A 17992-nucleotide genomic window follows, 5' to 3' on the forward strand; every position below is an offset into this window, starting at 1 on the left:
CACATGGATATGAATATCTGTATCCTTTGTAAAAGCACTGTTCTAGATATTACTACATATAAGGCCCCTGGCCAGTGCCTGAATGAAGTGCAATAAATTATCTTGTAGCTCATTGTTAGGAAGTTTGACTCATCTGGTATCTGGTAGAAGTACTTCCTTTTATGAGACAATGCAAGTGTAGAATTCATATGTTCCTTTTTTGCATCCACCACCAGGAAGCTCACAGTTAAGCTTTGATGCTCAATTACAGCAATTACCCCTATTCAGCATTTTGAGGACAATTCTTTCTTTCTTCTCCAATTTCATTTCATTACAGGGTTCTTTAATCATTCTTTAAATACTTGTTTCTATGTCTCTTGCTGTCTAAACTTTTTCTGGAAGTAAGGGGAGCATAAGTAATTACTCTGAAACTCAACAATCACATACCTGCAGTTACCTTTCCAACACTTCCTGAGCCTGGCAGTTTGGGTCAGAGGCACCCGGTAAAGCAATTTAGGCTCAGACAGTTTTGCTCTTTTGCCTCTGCTTCTTTCTTTCAAGTGGTTCAGAGGTAAAGAATCTGCCTGCAATGCAGGAGACCCGGGTTCAATCTCTGGGTTGGGAGGATCCCCTAGAGAAGGAAATGGCAACCCAATCCAGTATTCTTGTCTGGAAAATCCCGCGGACAGAGGAGCCTGGCAGGCTATAGTCCATGGGGTTGCAAAGAATCGGACATGACTAAAGCGACTAACACGATTTCCCTTCATAGGCTCCCACTCTTCCACTCCAGATGGAGTCTGGGTATTGTGAGAAGTGGAAACAGGCTCCAGCTGTTAGGGTACGCTCCAAGTCTTGACTGGATGTTGGTGATCTGGGGTCAAGGTGGGGTCAGAGAAGGGCACCCCAGCTCCAGGATGAGAGAAGCCCAGAACTCCAGCTGGAGAGACCCTCCCTCCACACACACTCTGCATCTTGTCTGAATCCCTCAGCAATGAGGATTCGAAGCTTAAGTTGAGGCATGCAACTGACGGCTTTTTAAACCCTGAGCCAATCAGATCCTAGCTTTGATCTTGAGCAAGGTACCTCTCTGAGCCTCATCTGCTTCCTCACCAGAAATGAGAATGTTAGCTATCTCAAAGGGCTACTACAAAGACTCACTGAGATAACCTGCAAGGTGTTCAGGCAGTGACTGGAACATAACAAGTGTTCAGAAACCACCAGTGGCTGTTCATTCCAGTCTGCTCTGGGTTGGTATGACTCATAGACCTGTCTGCTGCCCCACAGCTCCTGGAGGCAAGAGTATGCATTCAATCATGGCTCCTCATTTATAAGTTTAATGACTATGGCAAAGTGCTTTCCTTTCTGAGCCTCAGTGTCTTTACAATAAAATAAGGATAACGAAATACACCTCAGATTTGTGGTGTGAGTAAAATTAGGAGGCATGGGCATTTGAAAATTTATTTTAGTTTCAATCTTAAGAATATTTTCTGTTTTTTTCTATAATGTGACATGAAGTCACTCAGTTGCGTCCAACTCTTCGTGACCCCATGGACTGTAGTCCGCCAGGCTCCTCTGTCCATGGGAGTCCTCCAGGCAAGAATATTGGAGTGAGTTGCCATTTCCTTTTCCAGGGGATCTTCCTGACCCAGGGACTGAACTTGGGTCTCCCACGTTTATCCTCTGCGCCACCAGGGAAGATATTTTCCATAACAAATATAAGTTATTCATATATTATAAGTCATTTTTTTTAAAAACATGCTTTTTTTCTGGAAAAAAAAAGAAAAAAAACTTAAATTTATTGAATACTTGCTACTCAATTTTAGGTGTTGTTCCAAGCACTTTACATACATTATTTCATTTCATCCTCACTCCCATTTTATAGATGAGAAAACCAAGTCTTAAGGAGCAATTTGTCCAGTTGGGTGTAAGTGAATCTATACCTATGATAAAATTGCATAAAACTATACACACGAACACACACAGACACACGAGTGCCAATAAAAACAAGTGAAACCTGAATAAGGCCTACAGTCTAGTTAACAGTGTTGTACTTATGTCATCATCCTGGTTTTGATGTTGTACTGTTGTTATGTGAGATATTACCACTGGGGGAAGCTGGATGATAGGTACCAGCCAGAGACTTACTTTTTTTTCTTGCAACTTTTTCTATAATTAGACTCACATAAATAGTTTTTGAAAAATAAATTTAAAAGTTTGTAAAAATAAAGTTTTTTAAAAGCTTGTCCTAAGGATAATATGAGAAAATGTGCCACGCACAGTGGTTGGATGCAATTGACATTTCTGCATACATTTTCTTTTCTCTCCACCCTAGAAGTGACTATATTCATAGTTTTTAATAATAACATCCTCCCTTTATTGTGTTTACTATTTACCAGGCCTATTTTACATGCATTGTTTCTTTAAAAAAGTCTATGAAGTGGGCACGTTTATTATTCCCCTCCTGCTGATAGGAAAACTCGGGTTCTGCAAGGATAAATCTCTTCTCCACTTGCTAGACAGTGACCAAGCTGGAATTTACACCCAGGCAGCCAGCTGGTGACATGGTTCCCCCATGTACTGCTAAAGGTCTGCTTTAAACACTTTTGCAGTTTTGGTAGAAGAAAAAAGGGCTCAGAGGCCCGAAGAGCTTTGCTCAAGAACACCTGACAAGTCTGTGACTGAGCCAGGAGGAGAATCAAGTCTTTGAATCCTGGGCCAGGGCATTTTCCAGGGCTCATGCCCAGTACTGATTTCTCAGACAGCACACTTTCACTGGCCCTGTCTGGGAGACCACTGATGGTCACAGACAGATAGATCCTCACTCACTCCCTCATTAACTTGTGCAGCTCAGAGCACTTGAGACCTAAGAGGAAAAAGGGTCTGGAGAGGATGGAGGCATGGTGGCCCTCTACTATAGGCAGCCTGGGGAACCAGAGGAGTTGGGGCCAGACAGGGCAGGGCAGACCCTCTGAACTTTAACTGGAGTGGGGTTGGGAAGGGAGGACAAGCTTGTGAGGGGGTATTCATGCTAAATCCAGCTCCTATCCCCCTCAGGCTCCCTTGAGTCACTGGCCCCTGGGGTTAGGATGCATTCTTGAAGGAGTGGTCACAGGGATTCCCTGAACTTTCAGTTCATAGGCCAGTTTCTATTCATCCTGGACTGAAACCAATTTCCCCCCTCAGACTCAGCACCCATTCCCAACTGGTAATATGGTGACTCGCCCCTCTAATTCCTGCCCTGGGACCTCCGTGAACTTGGACATATTTGCCACCAAGTCCAGACCTGGAGTTGGTGGGGAGGACCGACCTGAGTCCCATTTCTCAGAGGGGAAATGAGTCCCAGGTATCTAGTGAGGGGTTTGATTGACCCACATCAGATGGGCCTGATGGGTCTCTCGCCCCAGGCCTGTTGCGCCCCGCTACACCCCAAGGCAAGGCAAAGGATTCAAGGACCTCCTTCGTGCCGCCCCTCCATCTGTGCACTCTAAGGGCCCGCGCAAGAAGCAAACTCCGCTGATTGGCCCAGGGGAGCGGCTCTAGCGATCCAGTCCGCGGGGAGCAGCGCCCTCGTGTGGTCTCATAAGAAGCGCAGCGCTTTCCCCAGGCCCTCCCTTTCTATGAGCTCATTGAACAGGTATTTATTGAGTGCCACTAGGTGCTCTAGGGGCAGTGGTGAAGAAGATAGATAAAATACCTGCTTTGTGGACTGTACATTCCAGTGTGTGTGTGTGGAGGGGTAGGCAATAAACGATTAAAAATAAATAAATAAACAAGGCAGTTACTAGTAGTGACAATTGCCAGGGAGAAAATAAAACAGAGAAGTGATGAAGAAACTAAGAATTCCATGAGTAGGTAATGTCCAAAATGAGATTTAGGTGACAGGGATTCAGTCCTGTGACGATCTGGGGTAAAAACCCTCCTTGCAGAGAGAAGTGCTGCACAGACCCTCCCTCAGGAACAGGCTTCACATATCAGAGGGAGGCCAGTGTGGCTGGAAAGGAGTGAGCAAGGACAGAACAGTAAGAGCCCATCAGGGAGGTGGGCTGGGGCCAGACTATAGATCAGATCTTTAGGCCATGACAGAGTCTGATTATTCTACTGAGAGTAATGAGAATGTATTGTGTGGATTTTCAGCAGAATAAAAGGACCATTATGTTTGAATGAAATGGAAATGTAGTTTAAACATTAAAAATAAAAATAATAGGGCTTCCCTGGTAGCTCAGTGGTAAAGAATCTGCCTGCCAATGTAGGAGACACAGTTTCGATCCCTGCTCTGGGAAGATCTCTCATGCCATGGAACAACTAAGCCCGTGCTCCCAACTATTGAGCTCAAGCTCTAGAGCCCGAGCTCTGCAACCAGAGAAACCACTGCAGCAAGAAATCCACACCTGGCAATGAAGAGCAGCCCCACTTCATGCAACTAGGAAAAAGCCCTCGAAGCAACGAAGACTCTGAACCGCCAAAAATAAGTAATAAGATTATTAAAATAATATAATAGGGCTTCTCTTGTGGCTCAGCTGGTAAAGAACCTGCCTGCAATGCAGGAGACCTGGGTTCGATCCCTGGGTTGGGGAGAAGGGAAAGGCTACCCACTCCAGTATTCTGGCCTGGAGAATTCCATGGGCTGTATAGTCCATGGGGTTGCAATGAGTTGGACATGACTGAGCGACTTTCACTTACACTTACTAATAATATAATAAGGTCCTCTTGGCTGCTTTGTGGAGAACGAAAGAGTGGAAGCAGAGAGATCTCCACAAGAAATTAGAAAGCTGCTGAAATAATTCAGGTGAGACGTGATTATAGCTTGGAACAAGGAGGCCATGTTGGAAGTGGGGAGGTGTGGTTGAATTCTGGGTCTATTTTGAAGGTTGAGTCAACAGGACTTGCTAACAGACCATGTTCTCCCTTGCTCATCTAGCTCTAGAAACTCCTCCACACGTACACCTTAGGTGGCTCCTCCATCTTCACTGGGGGGCTGAGTTAGAGAGGCCAATCCCAGGCACACAGCTAAATTAGGAAGTTTCCAGGTGTTGCTAGACAAATGAAGTCAAGACGCGGGCCTATGTTCTCCATGAACTGCCTCCACTTTCCATCGTTAGCCCATTTAATGACAGGGCCTCTGCTTGCTGTCTCCCTTCTTTGTTAGACTGCCTAACTTCTACAGACCCAGTTATTTAGTAGGGCCTCTGTTTCTCCAAATGGGTACCCTCAGGGTGTGTTGGTGACACCCAAAACAGTCCACTGTATTTGGTGTTTGTATTTGATACAGAGTATGGGGTGGTATAATCTGGGGGTCAGTCCTCAGACCCAAGCCAGTGATATACTCCCATTAATTTACACAAAATACAATGGGGTCAGACCTGATCCCACAGGAAACACGCATAACACTTTTGCCCCAGGTTGGGCATTTCTGGAGATCCTGGAAAAGGTCAGGTTGGCCTCACACTCAGGCTAGCCGAGTGGGGAAAACAACCACAGGGGAGGTGACCAGCTGGCTCTGGAGTCAGCAGGTCTGGCTCTATTTGTGTTGTGTGGCAGGGGTGGGGAGAGGTCGGAGTTGGGGGTGGGGGGTGCATTATAAATGCAGCCAGCCAGAGGGCTCCTGGCCTCAGAACCTAGGACCACACCAGTCCCTGAGAGTTTGTAGAAGCTTCACTGAGATGAAGCTGCCAGGCCAAGAGGAGTCTGACATCTCCAGTGCTAGTGAAAATGTGCCCACAGGAGAGCTGGACAGTGGCCCTGGCTCCAGCCTCAGCCCTGATGGCCTCTTAGACACAGAGAGCAGGGAACTGGAGGTACCCAAGGACCCTCCGCTCTTCATTCAGCTGAATGAGCTGCTGGGCTGGCCCCACGCGCCCGAGTGGAAAGAGACAGGCAGGTGAGTGGGATCCAGGACAGTTTTACGGGGTCCTTCCTCTTCCCCCCATTGGGACCTCCTCCATGACCCCAAGCTCTTCCTGTGTGGGGGGTTGGTATTATCACCCCCAGTCACGAGTTTCTTTCTGTGTTCCCCATTTCAGACCCTCACGCTCTATGGTGCTCAGCCTTTTCTGCAGTCTGGTTTCGAGTTCCCCAAGATCCAAGATGAGGGGGTGACTTCCCCGGGGAGGGGCTCTGAACCACTGGGCCCACAACTTCACCCTTGTCTCACCTTCCCTGGCTCTCCTGCATCTTCACTCTTGGACCTGGGAGAGATGCCCCCAGTAACACTGTCTGCCCCTCTCACCAGGTGGGTGCTGTTTGAGGAGAAGTTGGAAGTGGGTGCAGGCCGGTGGAGCGCCCCCCACGTGCCCACTGTGGCACTGCCCAGCCTCCAGAAGCTCCGCAGCTTGTTGGCCAAGGGCCTTGTCCTGCTGGACTGTCCAGCTCTGAGCCTCCAGGAGCTCGCAGGTGCCCTGGGACCCTTTGCTGGGAGGGCCTGGGCATCCTCATGATTTCTCTAAGATTTTCCCCATGAAGTCTTAGAATTTTCCAGACCCCCCCCCCCCCGCCCCACTCTTGAGAATTATCCACCCCTGTATCACAAGGGAGAGATGGAAATGCAGAGGGGAAGAGCAAGTCCGTTGGTTGGACTTGTTTTCCCCAAGACTCTTGGAAGGGAAAGGAGCCTGGGCAGAGGGGAAAGGGGAAGAATTCAGGGGAAGGGAGCTCTCAGGTAAGGGTGGGAGCCCCACCTCTGTTCTCCAGAGCAAGTGACCAGAGTGGAGTCGCTGAGCCCAGAGCTGAGAGGGAAGCTGAAGGCCTTGCTGTTGCAGAGACCGCAGCACCTCATCCAGACCCCATGCGCCAGCCCCTGCTGGGGTAAGAGGCCCTCCCTGGGCCCAAGACCAAAATCCCTGGGGTGGGAGGACCCCAGGTCTCCCCTCACCTTCCTGGACCAGCAGTGGCCTAGCATGGCTCAGACCTCAACTCAGGACTCAAGGGTGAGAAGCAGCAGGGGCAGTGAGGGGAGAGGAATGGAAGAAGCACAAGGGCCAGAGCCCCGTGAGGAGATGTTCTTGGCGGGCATCGTGGTGAGCTTCATGCACAGCAGATCATCTCATCTTCACAACAACACTGGGAAGTAATACCATAATTATCCTCATTTTAGTGATGGGAAAACTGAGGAGTAGCGGGGGGAAGGTGTGCTCCGGTTTCCACAACAATGCAAAGCTGGTCAGGGAATCCACCTGGTGGATCCACCCCCAAGGCCTGTGGTTTTTTATAATATAATATATAGATATTCAGTTCAATTCAGTTGCTCAGTTGTGTCCGACTCTTTGGAACCCCATGGACTGTAGCACACCAGGCCTCCCTGTCTATCACCAACTCCCGGAGGTTACTCAAACTCATCTCCATCGAGTTGGTGATGCCATCCAACCATCTCATCCTCTGTCGTCCCCTTCTCCTCCTTCCTTCAATCTTTCCCAGCATCAGGGTCTTTTCAAATGAGTCAGCTCTTCGTATCAGGTGGCCAAAGTATTAGAGTTTCAGCTTCAACATCAGTCCTTCCAATGAACACTCGTCTTTTCCAAAACCACAGTTCAAAAGCATCAACTCTTTGGTGCTCAGCTTTCTTTATAGTTCAACTCTCACATCCATACATGACTACTGGAAAAACCATAGCCTTGACGAGACAGACCTTTGTTGGCAAAGTAATATCTCTGCTTTTTAATATGCTGTCTAGGGTGGTCATAACTTTTCTTCCAAGGAGTAAGAGTCTTTTAATTTCATGGCTGCAGTCACCATCTGCAGTGATTATGATATAGGTTTTATTTATTATTATTATTTGGCTGTGCTGCGTCTTCCTTGATGAGCAAAGGCTTTAAGCAAGTAGGGGCTGCTCTCTAGTTGGGCTTAGTTGCTCTGTGGCATGTGCGGTCTTCCCAGACCAGGGACTGAACCCATATTCCCTGCACTGACAGGTGGATTCTTAACCACTGGACCACTAGGGAAGTCCCAAAAGCCTGTGCTCTTAATCACCACATAGTCCTGTTTTGTAGGATCTGCCCATTCGAGAGAGGCTTCTCAGGAGGAGGAAGCCCCCCTGAAGGAACAGGTTTGTGGCCCTTCCAAGGGCAGGGCTGGGGGAAAGGTCAGGGGAGCCACCCTCCACTGGGCTCCTCATCAGTCGAGATCCTGCCTACATCCTCTCCCCTGAATAACCTTTCATCCTCTGTGTCTCCTTGAATCCCCACCCAGCATCAGAACCCTCTAAGACAGAAGTTCCCTGCCAGGGCTGAAGCAGGAGCTGTGCTGGCAGGACAGCTGGGCTTCCTGGAACAGCCACTGGGGGTCTTTGTGAGACTGCAGGATCCAGTGGTGCTGGGGCCCCTTATTGAGGTGCCCCTCCCCAGCAGGTGAGGTGGGTGAGTTGGGGGTCAGGGATCCTGGAATCCAGAAAAGGCTTTTACCCAGGAGGGTATTAGGAGGTCTTTGGGCCCAGTTCTCTAGGGTGTGTGGGGGTTGGTGCTTAGGGAGGGGTAGGGGTTAGAGCTGCAAAGAAGGTGTGAGCATGTATATGGAGAGTAGTAATGCGGTCAGAGGCTAGGGCTGCCCTGTGAGATAGCAGCCTCTGATTCTCTCCAGGACCTGGTTCTTTCCTCAGGTTTTTCTGCCTCCTCCTCGGTCCCCCTACACTGGGCAGGGGCTACCATGAGATGGGCCGAGCAGCGGCCATCCTCCTCAGTGACCTGGTGAGCTGGACAGGCATGTGTGTCTGTGTGCAGGCACATAGGCTTGTGTCAAGTGAGCGTGTGTGTGTACTCTCTAGGTGTGACTGAGTACGATAGTGAAGCAGTGTGGCTTCCTGTCTGTGAGCAGGAGGATTGACGTTGCCTTGGCTACCACCACAGCCCCCCTTACTTAGCACAGAGCTGGCACACAGTAGGCACCCACAGATACTCACTGAATGCATGCATGCCTGAATGAATGCTTGAATGACTCATCTGCCTATGTGACCTGTGTCTAGTTTTGAAACTGTGAAAATGCATGTAAGAACAGATCTGTATTTAGTGCCTCTCTGTGCCCCTATCCCCAGCAATTTCAGTGGAGAGTTCGGCGGGCCAGCAGCCTTCATGACCTTCTGGCAGCCCTGGATGCTTTCCTAGAGGAAGTGACAGTGCTCCCTCCAGGTCGATGGGACCCGACAGCTCGGATTCCCCCACCTGAACGCCTGCCCTCTGAGCACAAAAGGTATCTGAGGGGTCATCATGCCATAGAGATCCTTCCAGTGTTGAGGAAGGGCAGTGGGGGTGGGGGGAGAGAGGAAAGGGGCAGACCTGCGTTCTGCTGGACCCTGGCTTTCACTATTAGAAGGCGACCTGGACCTTGCGGAGTTGCGGCACCCCCAGCCCGCAGACACACAACCCGCCGCCAGGGGGCGGCCCGCCGAGAACTCCGGCGCCGAGTCGCGGTCTGGTCGCAGAGCCTTAGCCAACTCGAGTTCCCCTGGTCCTCAGGCTCCCCTCGCAATTGCGGGTGGCCAAGGGGCCCTCTCTCCGGAGAAGGACCCCAGCTGAGGACAGGCACGGCCGCAGGCAGCACGCGGCCAACCCGGAGTTGCGGCGGACAGGCAGGTGAGGCGTGCTGAGGTGGGAGCCAGGGTACCTTGGGTTGGGGGGGCAGTGGGGTATCATGGGCCCGAGGTGCGCACTCACTGTGGGGGGCGGGAGGGGGGAGGCTCACCTGGCCCCAGGGACTTGGGATGCTGAAGCCTGGATCACTGACAACCCACGGGCGGGAGGCTGTTCGGGGGCCTTGTCCAGGACGTGCGGCGGAAGGCCTCGTGGTACCCCAGCGACTTCTTGGACGCCCTGCATCCCCAGTGCTTCTCGGCCGTGCTCTACATTTATCTGGCCACCATCACTAACGCCATCACTTTTGGGGGTCTGCTGGGAGAAGCCACCGACGGTGCGCAGGTGGGTGGGTGGGAAGCAGGCCTATCTTCTGTGTTCCACCAGCCATGCCCTATGCCCTCCTCTAGTGTCTATGGGTGGGCTGAGGAGGTTCCCAGGGAACTTGGGTACCTGTGCTGACAGGGGCCATTGTTGGCTTCTAGGGGGTGCTGGAAAGCTTCCTGGGCACGGCAGTGACTGGAGCTGCCTTCTGCCTGACGGCTGGCCAGCCCCTCACCATTCTTAGCAGCACCGGGCCAGTGCTGGTCTTTGAACGTCTGCTGTTCTCCTTCAGCAGGTAGAACTCCCCACCTCCCCTGACCTCACTAGCACACCCTCAGCCTGGTCTCAGCTGGGTCAGTAGGGCAGGGTAGAAACTGGCTCTAGGGGCACCTGACCTGGGTGAGGTTGGGAGTAAGAGTGGGCCCAGGCAAACCCTTTTGTTTCTCACCGCCCCCAGAGATCACAGCCTGGATTACCTGCCCTTCCGCCTGTGGGTTGGCATCTGGGTGGCCATCTTTTGCCTGGTGCTGGTGGCCATGGAGGCCAGCGTGTTGGTGCGCTACTTTACCCGCTTCACTGAGGAAGGCTTCTGTGCTCTCATCAGTCTCATCTTCATCTATGATGCTGTTGGAAAAATGCTGACCTTGACCCGTGCCTATCCCATCCAGAGACCTGGCTCTCCCACCTATGGCTGTCTCTGCCAGTACCCAGATCCAGGAGGTGGGTGAGGGGAATTGTTGTTTGGTCACTAAGTTATGTTCAACTCTTTTTGCAACCCCATGGACTATAGCCTGCCAGGCTCCTCTGTCCATGGGATTTCCCAGGAAAGAATATTGGAGCGGTTGTCATTCCCTTCACCAGGGTATCTTCCCCACCCAGGGATCAAACTCACATCTCCTGCATTGGCAGACAGATTCTTTACCACTGAGCCACCTGGGAAGCCTGAGGGAAATAGGGAGCTTGGCAAAATAAGGGCGGATGCAGGAAGGGTTGTCCCCTTAGTTAAGTTCAGCAAAATGCTGAGGACCTACCCAGTAGCCAGCAGCAAACTTCCTTTCTCTGGTTCTGAGTCAGATGAAAAATAAGTCAACAGAGCAGGCCCAATTTCATCTTTTACTTCTGCCAGTGCTAAGAGAAGACCATGGTTATATCTATGAGTATATGGGCTTCCTAATGATGAAACCAAAATTGGATCGACTTACCCACCCAGTCACGGCCATCCTGGACAGGGACTGTCTCGCCCTAGAGGAGCAGAGCTCAATGCATGCAGGGTGCTTACTCCCTAGAGAGGGAGAGGAAGGGGCAGGACCAGGCATTCCCAGCTTCCTCTCCCAAAGTCACCAACCAAATAAATCACCGCTCTTCCCCTGGACCATATGAGTGACTGGGTAGAGAGGAGCTCGGACTATTGCACCAGCACATTTCCCTCCACATGGCCAGGAACACCAGGATGGGGAATAGGTATCCTCTCAAGAGTGCCAGACTCTGTACCAGCCATGAACAAAAATAATTCTGACGCTGGTGGAAACACACAGATGTGTGTGCTCAGTCATTTACTGGGCACTTGCTTTATGGCTGGTCCTGTGCCAGCCACCAGGGATACAGATAGGGAGGGAATTTGAAGGGATAAGGGCAAGAGACAGTGTCCTGAGAACAGACTGGGTAGTGATTGGAGTGAGCAGACAGATGAGTCAGAACAAAGAACTCTCTGGTTCAGCTGGACCTGTGAAATTAGGCTTCTGATTAGGGCTGGAGAAGGTTCCCGAGGGAAGAAAACTCACTTGAATTCTCTGCTTCCCAGGAAATGAGTCTCAGTGGACAAGCACAAACCCTAAAGACAGAGATGACATCTTGAGCACGGTGAGGGCCTGTTCCTGGGAGGGCCTGAGAAAGAGAGGGTGGAGGTCAAAGAAGTCAGTGGTTCCAGGCTCTTCTGACCCTTCATAGGTCACTGAGGCCCGACCATTTGCTGTGGCTGGAGGTCTCTTATCTGGTGTCCTCAGTCTCAGAGGGCATCAGTGGACATTTATCCCACTGCCCATAATCCCATCCTGGATGACCTCTCCACACAGGACCTAGGCCTGGTCAATGCATCCTTGCTGCCCCCACCTGAGTGTGCCCAGCGGGGAGGCCATCCTCGTGGGCCCGGCTGTCATACAGTCCCAGATATTGCCTTCTTCTCCATCCTCCTCTTCCTTACTTCCTTTCTCTTTGCCATGGCCCTCAAGCACGTAAAGACCAGTCGCTTCTTCCCCTCCGTGGTGAGTGTCACCTGTACTTCTGTGGGAGAGAACTGGCCCTTGGCCTTGGGCCCTGTCTGTAAATGGGAAAGGGGGCAGAAGGAGGGGGTGGTGGCCTGAACCTCACTGAGTGTCTGCTGGGTGGCCAGGTACGCAAGATGCTGGGTGACTTCTCCTCGGTCCTGGCCATCCTGCTAGGCTGTGGCCTCGATGCCTTCCTTGGCTTAGCCACACCGAAGCTCATGGTGCCCAGAGAGTTCAAGGTGAGAGCTGGGCGTGGAGGGGAGAGGGCAAAGCAGGGTCAGCAGACAGGACCCTAGAGGAGGAAGATGAGGAGATACCACACTTCTCTAGCCTTCCGTTTCCTCATTCATAAGATAGAAATAGTATAATAATGGTCTTACAGAATTGTTGTGAGGGCACACTGTGTGCCAGACACATAGTAAGCCTAGGATAGGTAGCTACTGTTGCAGGTAAGAGGTTAAAAGAGTGGGTTCTGGTCAGCCAGCCCTGGGTCTGAGTCCCATTTCTGTCACTTCCTAGCTGTGTGTCTTAGGGAAGTTAACCCACATTCTGAGCCTCAATTTCTTCATCTATAAAATGGAAATAATAAATAACAATAGTTTCTGCCTCATAGGTTGTTTTGAGGTTCACAGAAGATCATAGTCCAAAGCACTGTCACATTACTGGGACTGGTTCATACCAACACCTCAATTAATGCTAGTTATCATTGTTCTCTGTCCTCCCTACCCTTGGCATGGCCCTACTCACTACTCCCCACTCTCTACTTTGCACCAATTGGCTGCTCTGATGAGGTCAAGCTAGAGCTCCCTGCCCAGGGCATGACAGTGCACAGAACAAGTCTCAGTGCTCACTTAGTACCTAAACTTTGTGCATTTGGAGACCTCCCTTCCAGCTTCCCTCAGGACAAGAAGGCAGGGTGGCTCCAAGGCTCCAAGGCAGCCTTAGGGGCTCAGAACCCAAGATAGCAACTGAGGCCCCTCCCACAGACACAGACACAGACGCCTTGTAATCAGAGCAGACGCAGACACACCCAGCCCTACCCCTGCCCCAGCCCCAGATCGAGGCAGGTCTGAACCTGAGTTGCCCAGACCTTGGTCGGGGAGGAGGGTGGTTGCTTAGGGAGAAGTACTCTGTACATCAAGAAATGTGGGTGGGCTTCATCCACTACCTCCTCCAGGACCCTAAGAGTCAAAGTCCAGAGCCCCTGGTTCCAGCCCAACCCCCAGGCTGGTTCCCGTCCTGCTGTTTGCCATCCTAGCCCTGGGATGCACTGAACCATCTGTACACACACAGAGTGCTCCCACCTAGCATCCCGTGTCTTAGAGCCGGTGGGGAGGGGGCACTGTGGAAGAATGCCATGGCTGGAGTGTGTAGATGAGGTATTCTTAAGATAGCCTCTCCAACTTCTCCATGCACTCCTCTTCCCCAGCCCACACTCCCTGGACGTGGCTGGCTGGTGTCACCTTTTGGAGCCAACCCCTGGTGGCTGAGTGTGGCAGCTGCCCTGCCTGCTCTGCTATTGTCTATCCTCATTTTCATGGACCAGCAGATCACAGGGGTCATCCTCAACCGTGCTGAATACAGACTGAAGGTAAGACCTGCAGGGTCAGACCCCAGGTCCCTAGCCCAAGTGACAGGAGCTCCAGGGTAGGGTCTGGGTTCCCCCTTTCCCACCCCAGAGGACAGAGGGCCCAGATCTGGGCTAGCTTCATCCTTACTGCTCCACACTACCTGCAGAAGGGAGCTGGCTTCCACCTGGACCTCTTCTGTGTGGCGGTGCTCATGCCCCTCACTTCAGCGCTTGGGCTGCCCTGGTATGTCTCAGCCACTGTCATCTCCCTGGCCCACATGGACAGTCTTCGGAGAGAGAGCAGAGCCTGTGCCCCAGGGGAGGCTCCCAGCTTCCTGGGCATCAGGTAAGGCCAGTATTCAGGAGACTGGAATGAGACGTGGGCAGCAAGGTCGGGTACTGGGTACAGGGCAGAGTTATTTGGGCAACTTAAATTCTGAGCTCGTAACTCCAGAGGGCTCTCTCACTGCCCCATGAGCATGCAGTGGGGTGAACGGGTGGGTGCTGGGCTCCTTCAGCCATGGGACTGGGAGGGGCCTCCAGGGGAGCATCATGGAGGTGAGTGTGAAGGCTGAGCAAGGATGAAGTGCCACCTAAAAATCACACTCAGTGTAGAAGCACCTCATTGATCTTATAGAGTAACATCACAAAAACAATTTTATTGGAAATGCAATCTAATTGTTGAAAGTATGGGAAATCAACTTTGTACATTATGAAGTAAACGTTCTTATGGTGGTATAAGATTGCTTAATTTTCCATCAAAATAAAAACAAAGAGCAACTTTGAACTTGAGCTGCTGAAGAGGACTGGGACCCTCGTATGGAGGTAACCTGTCCTTTCTTCTCCACCAATTTTTCACACCAAGCTCAGGTCCCCTCCCTTCCAGGGAACTATCAGGGGATCCCTCTACTTCCCTCCTGCCAGGGCCCGCAACCTGGCACCCCATGGGCTCCCCCAGAGCTAACTCCTCCTTTCCCCACAGAGAGCAGAGGCTGACAGGCCTGGCAGTATTCATCCTCACAGGAATCTCCATCTTCCTGGCACCTATACTCAAGGTACCTTAGACAAACCAGCATCAGGGGCAGGGCAGTAAAAATAATAAATATAGCAAGAACTGACATTGACCGAACATTACTACGTACTGGGCACTGTGTTAAGTTTTCTTCACCCATAGTCTCATTTAATCCTGACATTACCCATGAGAAGCATATGCACTTTTAAAGTGAGGAAACTGAAAGTTAAAGAGGTTAAGGAACTTACAAGAGACCGCCAAGAGAGCTGGTTTCTCAGATCTGTCTGAGAACCTGAACTCTGACCCAACTGGCTTTCTACCCAGTGGAGCCGAGTAGAGACATGCCGTCATCCCCGGGGGGCCAAGCGCTAGCTACTCTTACTCCACAGTCAATGAGGGTTGAACTAAGAACATGATCATCACAATCCAGGAAAACTTTTGAGGCAAAAACCCTTCACATCTCCCTCACCAGATGTTTACAGAATACCTGCTGAGTGCAAGGCTCTGAGAGGCACCCGGGAGAAGGGGATGGGAAGGCGAAGGATACTGAAAAAGAATATGGAACCAAGCCCCTGTCAACAACTCATACACATGAATAAAAATTATGTAACAAGTAACAGCAGAAAGGTTCAGCAAGCCAGTACAGCAGAGCAGTCAAGGAGGGTGTGGAGAACTGCACACAAGGGTCACTGGCAGGACGACAGGAGGTTAGGGGAGGGAAAGGTCATGGAAGCTGGGTGAGAGGAGAGTAGTTCAAAGAGCCAGATGGACTGGATCGGCCGCTGACTAAACTAGGTGACTCCTGTTCAGCAGCTATTTACCGAGCGTAAGCCACATGCCAAGCACTGTTCCAGGGACTGGGGATATAGTGGTGATCAAAAGAGGTCATCCACATCTTGCATTCTGGTGAGAGGAGACAGATAAAAACAATTAAAACAATAAAATAGGATAATTTCAGATAGTGATAACTGCTGCGGAAATAAAAGAGGGTGGGGTGATCAGGAGCACCTTAATGGTGCTGGGCAGGCAAGGCCTTTCTGGGGTGTCACCACAGGAGTAATGAGAGGGAGGTCAGGGAAGAGCATTTAGGTGGAGGGACTAGCAAAGCAAAAGGCCTTGCAAAGGGGTAGAAGTAAACTTGGGCATATTGAGGAAAGGAAAGGGGGCCAGTACAACAGGAACAGAGAGAGCAGAGAGGAATGTGAGAGAGAAGAGTGGAGAGGTAATGGGCAAGTTACTTAGCCTCTCTGAAATACAACTTCTCCATCTGTAAAATGGAGACAATTATAGACTTTACCTCATCTGACTGATGTGACGATTCAGTGAAATCAGGCATGCAAAGTGGGTATGTTTAGATCTTGGAGGCTGGAGGCTGGGCTTGGGGCCTAAATGGGGTTATCTGGGCAGCTAGCAGAGGCGAACTGCTTCGCCAGCTCTCCAATTCTCTCTACCAGTTCATCCCAATGCCTCTTCTCTATGGCATCTTCCTGTACATGGGGGTGACAGCGATTAGCAGCATCCAGGTGAGCCCATTACTTCCTGCCTCCACTTGCTAGTTCTCCTCCTCTCCTCTTTTCCTGCCTCTCCTGGGCACAAAGCCTCTGCTACCACACTCTGGATGGAGAGGGGACCAAGGGAGCCTTGTGACCTCCAAGCTAGGCTTGGATAGCTAACAGTGACACCTTCCAGACTACCTGAGTACCCTGTTTTCTTCCTCCCCTTGTCCCCCCAGTTCACGAAGAGGGTGCAGCTATTATTGATACCAGCGAAGCACCAGCCAGACCTTCTGTTCTTGCGGCATGTGCCCCTGAGCAGGGTCCACCTGTTCACAGCCATCCAGCTTGCCTGCCTGGGTCTGCTTTGGATAATCAAGTCTACCCCTGCAGCTATCATCTTCCCCATCATGGTGACTTGTGGCAGGGTTGGGTGGTGTCCTGGTGGCTCTCTGAGCCTGGGGGTTGGTCAAGGCCTCACAAGAGTAAGAATCTCTCCTCTGTCATTTGTCCTGGCTCTGCCTGGTTGGGAATCTCAGGACAAGGAAAGATGGCCAAGGGATGACTGTGAGGCTCTGGACCTAAGATATCTGGTTTAATTCTTTTCCCAACATCTTTGGGCTCATCAACCACAGGTAGGGATAGAAGGCCCAGAAGGAGACTGAGGACCTGGGAGAGGCAAGGCTGGCACTCTTTTACCCAGTTAGGTGATACTGTACTGAGGAAGCTGAGTCATGGGCTTTGCTTTGGAACCAGTCTGGTTACTACATCTCAGTTCTGTGACCTCTGAGAAGTTAGTAAGCTCCCAGGGTCTCGGTTTCCTCCTCTGTACAATGGAAATAATTATCATGTCTACCTCATATGAATGTATTAGCATTCACTGAAACTATACACAATGCTTTGCACATGGGAAGTGCTCAATAAATGTGGCTGTTGTTAACGTTCCTGCTGCTATTGCTGACAGCCCATGGCTTTGTTTCTATCCCTGCAGTTGCTGGGCCTGGTAGGGGTCCGAAAGGCACTGGAGTGGGTCTTCTCGCCACAGGAACTCCTCTGGCTGGATGAGCTGATGCCGGAGAAGGAGAGAAGCATCCCTGAAAGCGGCGTGGAGCCAGAGTGCTCGTTCAGTGGAAGTGACAGTGAAGATGTGCGCTCCTGGAGAACAGGGGAGGGGTAGGGGAGAGAAGTCATCTCCAGGAGTTGTAACTGAAGTATAATATCTCTATTAATTCTGAAGATTTGATCAACACAGTGACTCCTCCTAGCTCTGTATTAACATAGGCACACTGAAGGAGTGAGGGAAATTTTTCTTCATAAGAGCCCAGGGCTGTATGAGGGTTGGAAATGGTCAGGGACAACACCCTTAAGTGGACTATCTTACCCAGGATCTTTGTCTTAAGGTGGGTTTATATCCTTTCCCTCTCTGGGTCCTTTTCTGTCTGCTCTCTCTCTGTCTTTTGTCTTTTTATTCCCAACTCATCTTGAGATCTCTGTTCCACAGTCAGAGCTGATGTATCAGCCAAAGGCTCCGGAAATCAACATCTCTGTGAATTAGCTGGAGTAGGAGTATGGAGTTGAGACCCAGGAAACTGAGGTAAGGATATGAGGGAAATGCCCTCAGTGTCGAGGGTGGGGCGGTGGGGGCTCCGGTGGTGGAAAGCTTGACTGTGTGCTGAATGGCTGTTTCCTCTACATGCTCCAGTCCTTCATGAACCCCAGAGTCGGGGAGTGGGTAGAAGAATCTCTCCAGAGGAAAGTTGGAAACAAGAGAGGGTACCCTGGCATGGCTCCCTGTG

At 51.0% G+C, this 17992-nt stretch overlaps 1 protein-coding gene across 1 annotated transcript; it reads left to right on the forward strand.

The window, feature by feature from the left end:
- The first annotated feature begins 5639 nt into the window (after nt 1-5639).
- SLC4A9 (solute carrier family 4 member 9) lies at nt 5640-17751 on the forward strand. Its single transcript, XM_068980459.1, has 21 exons — nt 5640-5857; nt 6209-6369; nt 6667-6780; nt 7962-8017; nt 8161-8318; nt 8567-8654; nt 8999-9153; nt 9420-9536; nt 9704-9878; nt 10019-10152; nt 10315-10577; nt 11659-11717; nt 11930-12118; nt 12247-12360; nt 13551-13712; nt 13859-14037; nt 14674-14746; nt 16158-16226; nt 16436-16609; nt 17188-17343; nt 17698-17751. Exons 1-21 carry the CDS (start codon nt 5640-5642, stop codon nt 17749-17751), a joined length of 2868 nt encoding a protein of 955 aa, XP_068836560.1.
- The last annotated feature ends 241 nt before the right edge of the window (nt 17752-17992 follow it).

This window comes from Capricornis sumatraensis, chromosome 9 (genome assembly GCF_032405125.1).
Source record: "Capricornis sumatraensis isolate serow.1 chromosome 9, serow.2, whole genome shotgun sequence".
Classification (NCBI taxonomy): Eukaryota; Metazoa; Chordata; class Mammalia; order Artiodactyla; family Bovidae; genus Capricornis; species Capricornis sumatraensis.